The sequence below is a fragment of the Hoplias malabaricus genome, chromosome 1, assembly GCF_029633855.1.
Source record: "Hoplias malabaricus isolate fHopMal1 chromosome 1, fHopMal1.hap1, whole genome shotgun sequence".
Lineage (NCBI taxonomy): Eukaryota > Metazoa > Chordata > Actinopteri > Characiformes > Erythrinidae > Hoplias > Hoplias malabaricus.
In genome coordinates, this window is record NC_089800.1 from 12,790,035 (window position 1) to 12,802,531 (window position 12,497).

General features: G+C 39.7%; 1 protein-coding gene across 1 annotated transcript in view; it reads left to right on the forward strand.

Moving 5' to 3' along the window:
* The first annotated feature begins 1,646 nt into the window (after window positions 1-1,646).
* The window catches only part of acad11 (acyl-CoA dehydrogenase family, member 11), a 63,906-nt gene continuing 53,055 nt past the window's right edge, over window positions 1,647-12,497 (forward strand). The window contains exons 1-10 of the mRNA XM_066678065.1: window positions 1,647-1,773; window positions 1,900-1,999; window positions 4,540-4,665; window positions 5,284-5,445; window positions 7,147-7,311; window positions 7,955-8,096; window positions 8,676-8,797; window positions 9,238-9,344; window positions 10,310-10,424; window positions 11,612-11,689. Coding sequence (XP_066534162.1) covers window positions 1,649-1,773; window positions 1,900-1,999; window positions 4,540-4,665; window positions 5,284-5,445; window positions 7,147-7,311; window positions 7,955-8,096; window positions 8,676-8,797; window positions 9,238-9,344; window positions 10,310-10,424; window positions 11,612-11,689 — 1,242 coding nt within the window. The 5' untranslated portion in view covers window positions 1,647-1,648. The remainder of the gene's footprint in view (window positions 1,774-1,899; window positions 2,000-4,539; window positions 4,666-5,283; window positions 5,446-7,146; window positions 7,312-7,954; window positions 8,097-8,675; window positions 8,798-9,237; window positions 9,345-10,309; window positions 10,425-11,611; window positions 11,690-12,497) is intronic.

The following is a 12,497-nucleotide window of genomic DNA, read 5'->3' on the forward strand; positions in this document are numbered from 1 at the left end:
ACCGTTTTTCATTGTTTTACATGTTATACATGGAAATACCGTCATGATACAGTTGTAACAAGACATTCTTGGCACTTGCTTTTATAAAACTGTTTTATGGTGAATACCATACTGTTCAGGTTGTTAATAAATGTTAATTTTATGGTTAAAACAAAAATCGACATTTTTTACCAATATAAGACATACCCCGAAAGTAAGACATAGTGGGACTTTCGGGGGTAAAAAGAATGTAAGACACTGTCTTACTTTCGGGGAAACACGGTATTACTACTGTGTTTGGATCAGTAAAATATGTGCAACAGTCCCACCCTGTGGACATTATTGCCTATCACGCCACCAACAGCTTCACCGAAAGTAACCTTCATCCTGTTCATGACTGGGTCCAGAACCTACATGGAATCATTTAGCGCAAGGCAGGAACACACTCTGGACTAGGTGTTTGCATAGTCACTCCACCTACCAACATGTGTCTTTGGAGCTCAGACAAAGGGAAACACACCAAACTCCCCACAGACAGTGACCAGAGGCGAGAATTGATCACAAACCCCAGAACCCTGCAGCTGTGTAGCAGTGAACTACTTGCAGCCCCACTATGTTAAAGGAATACACTATGTTAAAGTATGTGTGTGTGGTGGGGGGGGGGGGGGACTGACCAATTAAATGTTTACACAGAAGGTTAGCGACCAATAACGGTAGCTGTACAGTCAGGCCGTCCAGTCAGAAGATTTTAGGCTACTTCACCACGCCCCCTTCTCACTCAAGTGAACCAATCGGAGTAGGGGAGGGCGGGACTAGTTCGTGAACGAAGCGCTTCTCGAATTTCTATGTAAGCTCTAGAAAAACAAAATCCCGGACGTTTGTGCAATTCCGGACATTTTTTTAAGTGTAAAATAGAGGACATGTCCGGGTAAAAGAGGACGTCTGGTCACTCTAGTTAAAGGAAGCCTACATAACATTTCCCCCTAATATTACAGCTTCAGAATTGTTGTGAGGCTTCACTGAACTCTGTCATTGTTACTCTGAGCCCCTCCACATAGATTTCAGTACAGTGCTGTATAAGGCGTAGGTTCAACACAGAAGTATAATAGGGAAGTCCCATGAAGCAAAAAAAAAAAAAAAAAAAAAAAAAAAAAAATTTCTAGTGTTTCTTTAATCCAAATACAATAAATGCATATAATAATGTTAACCAACATTAGTTTCAGCCCCATCCCAGCTACCAGTGGAAATAATATTGTAATTGTTGTAAAAATGATCTCTATAATTACAGAGTGTAGGGCCTCATACTGTAGCATGTACCTAGATGAACACAGTTACTGACACACTACTAAAAACCAATCTTTCCCATGTATGCCGTGTTGTGAGAGGCAGGGAATCTCATGCCTGCAGACTCTCCTCTGCCATATGGTGAGCCCCCAACAGTGTCACACCTCCCAACACATTGCTGTGTTTGATCCCCTGCTACTAGCGAAACACATTACCCAAATAATACCTGCTCTTGTTCTGGAAGTTGGTCCTGATCACAGGGGATAACCGAATATACAGAGCAACAGACGGACTACAGATCCGAGTGGGACTTTTAATTTGAAATATTTCCGCGTAGTCGTAGAACTCCTGCAGGAAAGTTCATTTCTTCATTGTGGTCGCAGCTATGGAGGAAGAGACCACTCCAGTTCGACAGCAGCATGCTTTTAACGTTCAGAAATTACAACAATATCTGACAAACAGACTCCGTAGTGTTTCACAAGACTCTGCCCTCTCCGTGCGCCAGTACAGGTAATGAGACTCATGAATATGCATGAGCTCTGTCGCCTTCTCATTGAAAAAGTTATTAAATTATTACACGCATTCCCGACTTTAAACTTTAACCTAAATCTGTTTTTTGCCTCACTGTTTTTGTAGTGCTGGACAGTCCAATCCCACCTTTTTCCTCCACACTGGTGATACGAGTTATGTGCTCAGGAAGCAACCCCCTGGCCCTTTACTGCCCGGAGCACACAAGGTTAACTGCTTTCACTGTTGTCATTTAGTTAACGTTAATGTTGTTTTTTTTTCGTTTAAAGATTTAAGGTTGTGGTACGGAGTTAAGCCTTGAGCAGCTCGGACTAAACCCCATTATGTGCTCTGTGTGACAGGCTAGTGTTTGGACTTTGGTACACAGCTGCACAGTTGTCAAACACTAGTATGTTGAAGTGCCACTAGAGGGCGCCGTCGTCTAAGACAACGTTTACTATTATAACCCATTATAAACGACATGCCCCGCCCCCATCCGGTCACCGGTCAACGGTCAAACCCCCAAACACTCATCACTGCTCATCAAAATCATTTAGAAATAATTTCGAAGAAAAGAATCTCCTAAATTATTAAAAGTGACCTAGAATTGACACATTCACATTTATTCAGTATGTCATTACTGTCCAAAGAATGAATTTATCTCTTACATAGTAACCTTAAAGGGAAAGAAGAACAATTTTTTAACATTCAGAGGAATTCAGTGTAAAAACATTTTTACTCAAAGTACCTTTGGAGCGTTTCTATTGGTCCATTCATCCTCACAATATGAAAGATAGCTGCTGTGTTCAAGTGATGTAGTAAATTACAGTCTGCAGAGATGTTTTGGACAGAGACAATATGCAGACACATTAATATTTTTCTCCACTAGTTGTTGATGCTTCTCTGTAATGTTCTGTTGTGTTTCTGCTTTGACCTATAATAATGTAATAGTATTATAATAATACAATATTCATGTATTCTGGATGGCTGATTTCATTCAGAATTAAATAACAAAAGGGTAAATAGGTGCTTACTGACGAACCACTTTATTATGATCTCAATTTTATTATAAGGTGGGGTCCTTTTAGCCTGCAGTTTTCATGCTGATATAATCACATCACGTCATTGGGTGAATCTGCAGTCACATGTTTATGCTTTACATCCCCCTTTATCAGAAGATTGGATTCGAATCTAATGAAAGTGGAGAATGTTGAATTACAGTGAACATGGATCTATTCTGAGATGTATATTATATGCTTTGTGACAAAATGCATTTTTATGGTGTAAGTGACTGTTAGAAAGTGAATAGATTGTGGCGTGCACCTGGACTACAACGCTGAGATAATCTCTGGCCTTCAACTGTAGCTCAGCTGGTGTTAAGAACCCAATGCGTGCCATGGAAGCATTCCACAACTTATTACTCCATCGTCACCCGTCTGAATCGTTAACACAAGGCAGGTTAGGTGGATCCAGACTGGGTGATGTATTTCATCATTAGACGTGGGCCTGTTTCCATTATAGCTTCAGGCGCCTTGGTTTCTTCGCTTATAGAAGTGAATCTTGGTCTTCCGCAGTTGCCTTTAGGTTGGTTACTTTTCTGAAAATTACTTTGTAAAAAGGGTTTTTCAGTAACCATGTTTGAACTAGTCTAGACATTGTCCTATGACCTCTATCATCTGGGTGATGTTTGTTCCTTGCAACATTCTGTGTAATATCTAGGAACACCAACATGATTAGCAGTGGACTCTACCCTGAATGCTCACTGGATTAGGAACACCTACCTTGCAGCTACACACACTGTCCATTTTATCGGCTCCACTGATCACACAGGAGCTCTTTGTAGTTCTACAGTTACAGACTGTATTCCACCTGTTTATCTGCATACTTTCTTATCACCATTTCACCCTTTTCTTTAATGTCAAGACCACCACAGAGCAGGTATGATTTAGGTCTCGGATCATTCCCAGTGCTGCAGTGACACCGACGTTGTGGTGGTGTGTGTGTATTATGCTAATATGAGTGGATCAGACACAGCAATGCTGCCAGAGTTTTTAAACACTACCTGTCCACTCTGTTTGACACACCTGCCTTCACAGCAAATTCACCCATGTTAAATCAACACTATTAGTGTAATAATTAAGTTAACACTAATAGTGTTGATTTAACACTGGATAATTTGCTGTGTTGTTGGTCAACCTTGTAGATGTAAAATCAGAGACAGTAGCTCATATATTGCTGCACATTTGTGTTGTTAATCACAGGATGCTGCCCACAGGGCACTGTTGGATGGATGTGTTTGTTTGGTGGACTATTCTCAGTCCCACAATGACCCTGAAGGCTTTAAAAACTCCAGCAGCACTGCTGTGTCTGATCCACTCGCACCAGCACAACAAACAATAACAACGGACCACCACGCCAGTTTCACTGCAGCGCAGAGAATGATCCAGCACCCAAATCATACCTGCTCTGTGCTGGTCCTGTGGAGGGTCCTGACCATTTAAAGAGCAGGGTGAAATGGGGATAAGAAAGTATGCAGAGAAACAGGTGGACTACAGTCTGTAATTGTAGACCTACAAAGTGCTCCTGTATGGTCAGTGGAGCTAATAAAATGGACAATGTGTGTAGATACAAGGTAAGTGTTCCTAATACAGTGAACATTCAGTGTAGATTACTGATATATAATATGGTATATAGGTCTAATAAATAGGCAAATACAAAATCGGTGCATCATAATACTGTTTATTTGTGTGTGTGTGTTTGTGTTAACAGGTGAATAGAGAATATACTGTACAGAAGGCCCTACACTCTTCAGGTTTCCCTGTTCCTCAGCCTCTGCTCTATTGCTCAGACACAGATGTCATTGGCACTGAGTTCTACATCATGGAGCATGTAAAGGTCAGAGCTGTAGGCCCTAAGATTATTATCCTGAAGTTTAATAGCAGACATGTTACAACAGTACTTCTCAGTGTAGTGCCTGTAGACCTTATGCTTTACACATTTTTCCTCACACAGAGTGGGTCCTAACACTTGTTCTGGAGTACACGTTTCTGTACATATAAAAATGTGTTTTTTTTCTGATTTTTCTGTATGTAAATCATCATTATAAAGATTAATAGAACACTATGTAATATTATGCCCCTAAAACTATAGCTTCACTGACCTGTAATAGGGAGAATAGAGCCTCTGTCATTGCTGTTCTGGGCTCAGCACAGCAGAAACTGCACTGTGTATCTTGCGGAGGAGGGTAGGAAACCAACAACCCAACTGATTTCAGTAGAGCGTTTGAAAAAATTTAATTACACTATGGAAAGCCCCAGGAGCAAAAAACAAAAAACAAAAACAACAACAACAACAACAACAAAAAAACGCAGTATCTTGCCGTGTTCCTTTAATGCATGTTGTCTGATTGGCTCTGCATATGTTTCTCAGTAGATTTATAAAAACCACACTGTTTTTCAAAACAAAATAGAAAATCACAGTTTGGGTGTGTGTGTTTGTGTTTGTTTAAAACAGGGGCGTATATTCCGGGACCCAAAGTTTCCAGGCCTGAGTGCATCAGAGCGAAGTGCTTTGTATGTGGCTGCAGTTGAGACGTTAGCCAGGCTTCATTCTGTCAACATCTCCACGCTCGGCCTCCTGGGATACGGTAGAGGAGCGGGCTACTCCAAGAGACAAGTGCGCAGACGGTTTATTTAGTGTAAAAAATCTTTCAGGAACTGAGTCAAGCCTCAGCTTTTACAAGCTGTCAGACAAACAGAGTGTGAAATTCCAATCCTGGGCTTTGTGAGCTCAGACATGGGATGTGATGATGTGCTTGACTGAATGTGCTTGTTCCTTAGAAACTCCAGTTAAGTATAAAGATGTGTTTTGTGTGTGGCAAAAACGTTACACGCAATACAAATAATCTTGCAAGGAAAACAGTCTGACTAGCAGATGTTTGGGCTTTCAACTTCCAGATTTTTCTCCTGATTGTAGGAGCATGGATTAGAAGGGTTAGTGGGTAATTGTTAAAACCCTAACCATGCGCCTGGAATCCAGCAGAAGGTTATTCAATGGTTTTTGTTCACGGACAAGATCACATGGCCCTAAGGGACAAATGTGATATTACAAATTAGTGGGGATTTCAGAGAAATATATATTTATATTAATTATTTTTAATTAGCCAGATAAATGATGTCAAGGCTTAAGTTATTCAACTTTACTGAGAAATCCTGTTTTTAAAACAACACTATGTCATATTTTATCTTAAATCTTAGACTGTTTGATGTAAATCATTCAGAGGAATTTGACCTCAGGTGTCAGAAGCTGAGAATTTAGATAAAGTTAGCAGTACTGATGTACACAAACATTGTAAGTTTTTTAAAGGCTAAGCACCAGCTATATGAAAGTGTCAAACAAATAAATACAGTATAATTTGAGTTCCTAACTTGTGTTTATTGATAGTCAGAAAACATGTTATTTCTTACTAATTTAAGGAATAAGGTTTAAAAGACCGTTGGCGCCCCCCCAACGGTGTTCGGAAACTCTAATAGGCGTCTTGCATGTGACGTAGATGGTGGACAACAACTCTAGAAGCTGCACTTAATTTAATGCAAAATGACGAAAAGGTGTGTTGTTTTTGGCTGCAATAATTCAATGTACAGTGGGACATCTGTGCACAAATGGCCCAAAGATCCAAAAATATCCAGAAAATGAACTAAATTTGTCAACTTTAAACGGGCACTTTGGAAAGGACCATCCGCTCACTCCGTTATCTGTAGCTCATTTCACTGGCGCTTTTCCAAAAATATGGGCATGTAAGGACACCAACGAAAGGTGTTCAAGAGCCTCTGTAACATGGAGGTAAACAGGGTAAGGACACTTACTCCGCCTGTTTTAGTCGGTGTTAGTTAACGTTAGCTTGACTTGCTAAACTCGGTGGCTCAGATTATACTAGGCTTCGGATGCTAGTTGCATTACGGAGGTTTATAGTGTCGGAATATCATCGGAATCTGAAGAATCAGCACTAGAAAATTCGCATTCCAAGTCAGTCATAACGGTGTTTTACCGCGGCGTTGTTCAGCTGTTGTCCACCAGTGACGTCACGGTTGCGTTCAAGAATTTCCGTAGCGAGCTCGGGTTTTTCCGTCAATTTAATAAAATTGTCAGTTTTAAAGCAAATTAAGCTTCTATTTTCATTTTAATTCATACTTATATATGTCAGTAACTAAAATAATGTAAAATATTCATTGAGGTTCATTAAGTGGTGCTTAGCCTTTAAAACCATTCTGATGCATGTGGCTTGGCCCCTGGTTCTTGTTTGAATAGCACTTTTTATTCAGAATAATTCTAAAATAAAAATAAGAATTTAAATATATTTTTTGTCCTTTTATTTAGGTGTCCACCTGGACAAAGCAGTACAGAGCCTCGGCTCACCGACGCATTCCAGCAATGGATGAGCTTTCTGATTGGTTGAGCAACAACCTGCCGTTAAACGATAATGAAGTGGCTCTTGTTCATGGTGATTTTCGAATTGACAACTTGATATTCCACCCAACAGAGGTAGTACACAGTGATGAAACTGCTGTATGTGGACAAGTTATAATCTATTATTTGCCTTTTAGTAACATGATTGTGATGTTTGCTTGTTTCAATACAGAGAGTATTCTATGGAGAAGTATAGTTATAAGGATCTATGAGGATGTGATTCAGATCATGTAAAGTTCTTAAATTCAAAGTTGAACAAGTCCAAAATATGGTGCTGTGTGTAATATTATTCTTTGTTTTATAGACTTTTCTGGTCTTCCTGTTTATTTAAAAATGTGTAATATATCTATTTAAATTTGGATACGATGCCTGTCCAGAAGTTTGAAGCAGTTGATCTAAATCAAAGAGTAAAAGTAGCTGTTGCTTTATTTATTCCAAACGTGCACTTGGTTCTTACAGCAGCATCACTGTGACTCCTGCAGATTTTTATGTTGAAAGACTAGGTGAAAGGCTTATTCCAGCAGGTTTCAGTTTCAATCAGAATGCCCCTTAAACCTCTGCACCAGTGTCTGGTTTTGATTCATTAGCTACAGTTACAGTGCGTTCGTGTTCGATTCATGTTCCCTCAACACACTGTTTCAATGTTATGCTCTATTTATTGTTGTTGTTGTGGTTATTATTTTTTTAGTTGTTTTTAGTATGTGTGTTGTTTGCGCAGGCACGAGTACTAGCTGTACTGGATTGGGAACTCTCTACAACAGGTCAGCCATTTGCGGACTTGGCTTATTTTCTCATGCCCCACCACTGCCCCTCCCATTTTGGAGTCATCAGCACTCTGGGGGGACTCACAGGGATAGAGGGTAACTCCTTTATAGTTCTGTTTATTTAACCTGTTTAAATCTATCTTTTAAAGTTTCATTATATATTTAGTGTATTATTTGCTCATAAACTAGTAGAAATTTACACTGATGTTTCAGATTTGTGACGCTTTTGAATGAATTCTGAAAAATAATGTAATGAGGAAAAAATTGGAAATTTTTTAATTGGAAAGTTCAGTCTGTTCTATAGAACAAAAATGTTGACAGTTTAATAAAAAGAGTAAATATGAAAGGAAATTTTGAAAAATTAGGACATTATTAGTTAAAAATACTATTTTTCATTATTATGATTTTATATCCAACACACCGTCCTCTATAACAGCAAACTTCTGATTAACTAAAGTGAATTCCATTAGCTAAAACAGCAGTTTCAATGATTTTTCTGATTTTTATTCCCACTAAAATGATTTATGTCTGTTGTGAGTAATTGCAAATCTTGTTAATTATTTTTTCAGATTTGTACAAAAGTGGCCTACATTTTGGTGCGTCCACGCTTCAGACCCTGGTTCAGGTGTCTGTTTTAGTGCCGTATACAATTCCTATTTGTGCATGTTTCTGCAGGCATCCCTCCTCCGGAAGACTTGATCTCTATCTACTGTCACTGCCGTGGGATCCCGCCTTCTCTTCCTCATCAGAATTTCTTTATTGCCCTTGCCATGTTTAAAATGGCCTGCATTGCACAGGTAATCACTCCAGATCCTATGGGTTGGCACTGATTATGCTCAGGGCATATTATCTCTATTAACAGCTGCTCTGGTTTCTGTCTGATAAAATCCAATGAAGGCACAAAAACACACACACAGATGCATGCACAAGCATGCGTGAGCACACACACACACACACACACACACACAAACTTACACACACAGAAAACATAAAAAACCACACATGATTGGCATCTCTGCCAGTATATTTCTTGGTGCATCCCTTTTCCGTAAACCTGTATTTGGAAAAGGATGCTGCAAATCAGAATTGTTTAGGGATGCGTTTTCCAAGACATCTTTAAAAAATGCCCAGATCTTTGTCACAAATGAGGCATTTAGCACTTCTTCTGAAAATCAGTGTTTAAGTTTTCTGAAATGCACTTCTGCTCAGTCTCTCTGCTCTCTGTTTGTTTTTGTAGGGGATCTATGCTAGGTTTTTGCTGGGGAACGCCAGTGCTCCGGATGCTGCTCAGTATGGAGAGATTGTTGAGCCTTTAGCCCAGCTGGCTTTAAAAATCGCTACAAGGTCACACTCAAAGGTTTTATCTTACACACGGAGGATATTTCACAAAGCAAAGTGTCTCTATGTTAGATCTGTTCAGTCATCGTTATTGGACAATGCTCACTTTGGGTTTAAAATTTTCCAGCTCCGAGGAGTAATCATGCATTGTGAAATATCTTCCAGCAGAGAGATAATATACCTGCAGCCCAAATATATTTCAAGATAGAAAGGCATTTTGTCTATCTTTGTTTCCTTTTTAATCATGCAACATTAGGGTGATCAGATCTGAGATGGTGAAAAAGAGGACACGTCTCGGGGGGTGATGAGCTCTCGCCCCTCGCTGCCGTTGTATGCTTAGCATACACCTTTATTTGCTACACAAAACATGGGAATTTCTTTTTTAATTCATCCGAGAACTTAGATTTACGTTTCGGCATAGCTGCTCCAGATGAGGGTAGGTACATGAGCTTTGCCTGACGTAAACAAGGACTACAGACGTGCAGACTGACCAATTAAATGTTTACAGAGAAGGTTATCGACCAATAACGGTAGCTCTACAGTCAGACCGTCCAATCAGAAGATTTTAGGCTACTTAACCACACCCCTTTCTCACTCAAGCGAACCAATCGGAGTAGGGGAGGGTGGGACTAGTTCGTGAATTAAACGCTTCTCGAAGTTCTATGTAAGCTCTAGAAAAACAACATCCCGGACGTTTGTGAAATTCCGCCCGGACATTTTTTTTTAACTCTAAAAAAGAGTACATATTCGGGTAAAAGAGGACGTCTGGTCACCCTATGCAACATGCTTTTTCCATTTTGTAGACAACCAATTTAGTGGTAGGAGAATTTATAGGAACAAATACAATGCTATGCACAAGGCACTCATAATCATATTCCTTTAATTATCACTCCCTTAGTCATGTTCATAAAGCATTCCTGATATGGAAATGCATCCTAAAAAACTCCTATGTATGTGTTTTTTTTATGCAGCTCTTCATTGGCCCTTTCAGTTCCAGACAGGTTGTTTCTTCAGTCACCTCAAGGTCATGTTGTGCTCCAGCAGGTAAAAGAGTTCATGAGAGACCACATCCTGCCCGCTCAACAGGTTAGTCCACGGGGCATCTCCATAGCAACTTGACATGCTGAAAGTATTGCAATCGTTACTGAAGCATTGCTGTTAAACTTGCATCACATAGAGAGAAAGACAGGACCTACAGTGTTGCGAATTCATATCAGTGCCAACCAACCCCCATTCCTCTCCACTCCACCTTGATTTTAGGAAAGTGCTGTAAAAGTGAATTCTTATCTCTCTTTATTTATTTAATTGTTTATTAATGTATTCATTTAATTTAAGGTTTAGTTACACATATAAAGCCCCATTCTAGGCACCAAAAGATGCTTTGCAATCAACACTGCACAGAACGCCACTTCATTCAACACAAAATCAGCATACACACACTGCGTGTATTGTTGTTTTAACCTCCATAAATAATAAAAATGGTTTAAAAGACCAGCCTGGTTAGGAAAATACAATGTAGAAAATGCAAACATTCAGACTCATTTTTTACAACATTATTAATTCCATGTTTGCCTTCAGTTAAATAAGAATAAAGTGGTAGTTTGACCAAAGTTCTCCCTGAAATAAATGCAGTTGTTTAACCAAGATGGAGGTGGACTGTCCAGATTGTTCAGTTCTTCACTGGAGCTTGTGGACTAATGCCTTTAATAAATACCATGGTGCTAATTAGTGGAAGTAACTTTTCTGTCAGCTACATTATCCTTGTAGCCCTTGATGTTTATCTGTATAAAAAAACAAAAGAAAAATGTTTAAATATGTTTAATATTATTTTGATATGTTAGATGTAAAAGACCCAACTTGTATTTGTCTTTTGTAATTCTATTCAGTGTAATTATACTGTTTATAATTTAGTGGTTTATATGATAGCTAGATTTGTGCAAAACTAAAGTAAGCAAGCTTCAGGCACTTAACATGTCTTGGTTAATTAACTACATTATTAAGTTGTGTAAGTAGTGCTGTTTTGTCAAATTCCATTTCATTCAGTCTGTGCACATTCTGGACAACTGAATCTCACCAGGCACTGTACCAAATTTGTTTTTTTATTCATTCGGATGTTTGAACTGCCTTCATTTTCCTTTGCCCCTGGCACAGTATACTTTGGCTTCCTGAATTACTATCCATTCAGGAAGGGCTTTGGCTATGGCTGTTTCCAGAATGCTGCAGTCTAGAGGCCTTACGGCTCAGTCACAAAGAATGTGCTCTCTTTGTTTCAGCAAATAAAGGAGTATTATGCTAAACACCCTGATGGCCCTCAGAGATGGCAGACACCTCCTGTGCTGGAACAGTTAAAGGTAAATGCGCACACAGACACATTTCTGTTAATACAGCCACAAAGTGTGTGTGTGTGTGTGTGTATATGGGTCAGTCACATTATTATGACCTCCTTGTTTCTACACTCATTGTCCATTTTATCAGCTCCAGTGCCTATACAGGAGCATGTTGTTTTCCATATGACTACCACAGATCAGGTATGATTAGCCTGGGGGATCTTTCTCAGTGCAGCAGTGACGTGGTGGTGCGGTGCTAAAGTGTGCTGGTACGAGTGGATCAGACACAGCATCATTAACTATAACTACATTGTCCAATTTGTAGATGTAAAATCAGAGTCAGTAGCTCATCTGTTGCTGCAGTTGGTCAGATTCTAGGTCTTGCTCTGTGTTGGTCCTAGGGTGTGTTGACTAGTGAAGAACAAGGTGAAAGGGGGCTAACCAGGTATGCAGAGCAAGAGACTGACTACAGCGTGTAACTGTTGAACCATAAAGTTCACCTGGGCGGCATGGGGGTGCAACAGGTAGTGTCACTGTCACACTGACTGTCTGTGAGGAGTTTGGTTTGTTCTTCCTGTGTCTTCGTGGGTTTCCTCCCACGATCCAAAAACACAAGTTGGTAGGTGGATAGGTGACTCAAAAAGAGTCCATAGGTGTGAATGTGTGAGTGTGTCACCCTGTGAAGGACTAGAGCCCCCTCCAGGGTGTGTTCATGCCTTGCACCCTGTGACTCCAGCAAGTATACAGTCTGTTTTTGAAGTTGATGTTGAAAGCATGAAAAAAGCATACAGATCTGGAAAATTTGACAAAGCACAAAGATGGTCATGATGGT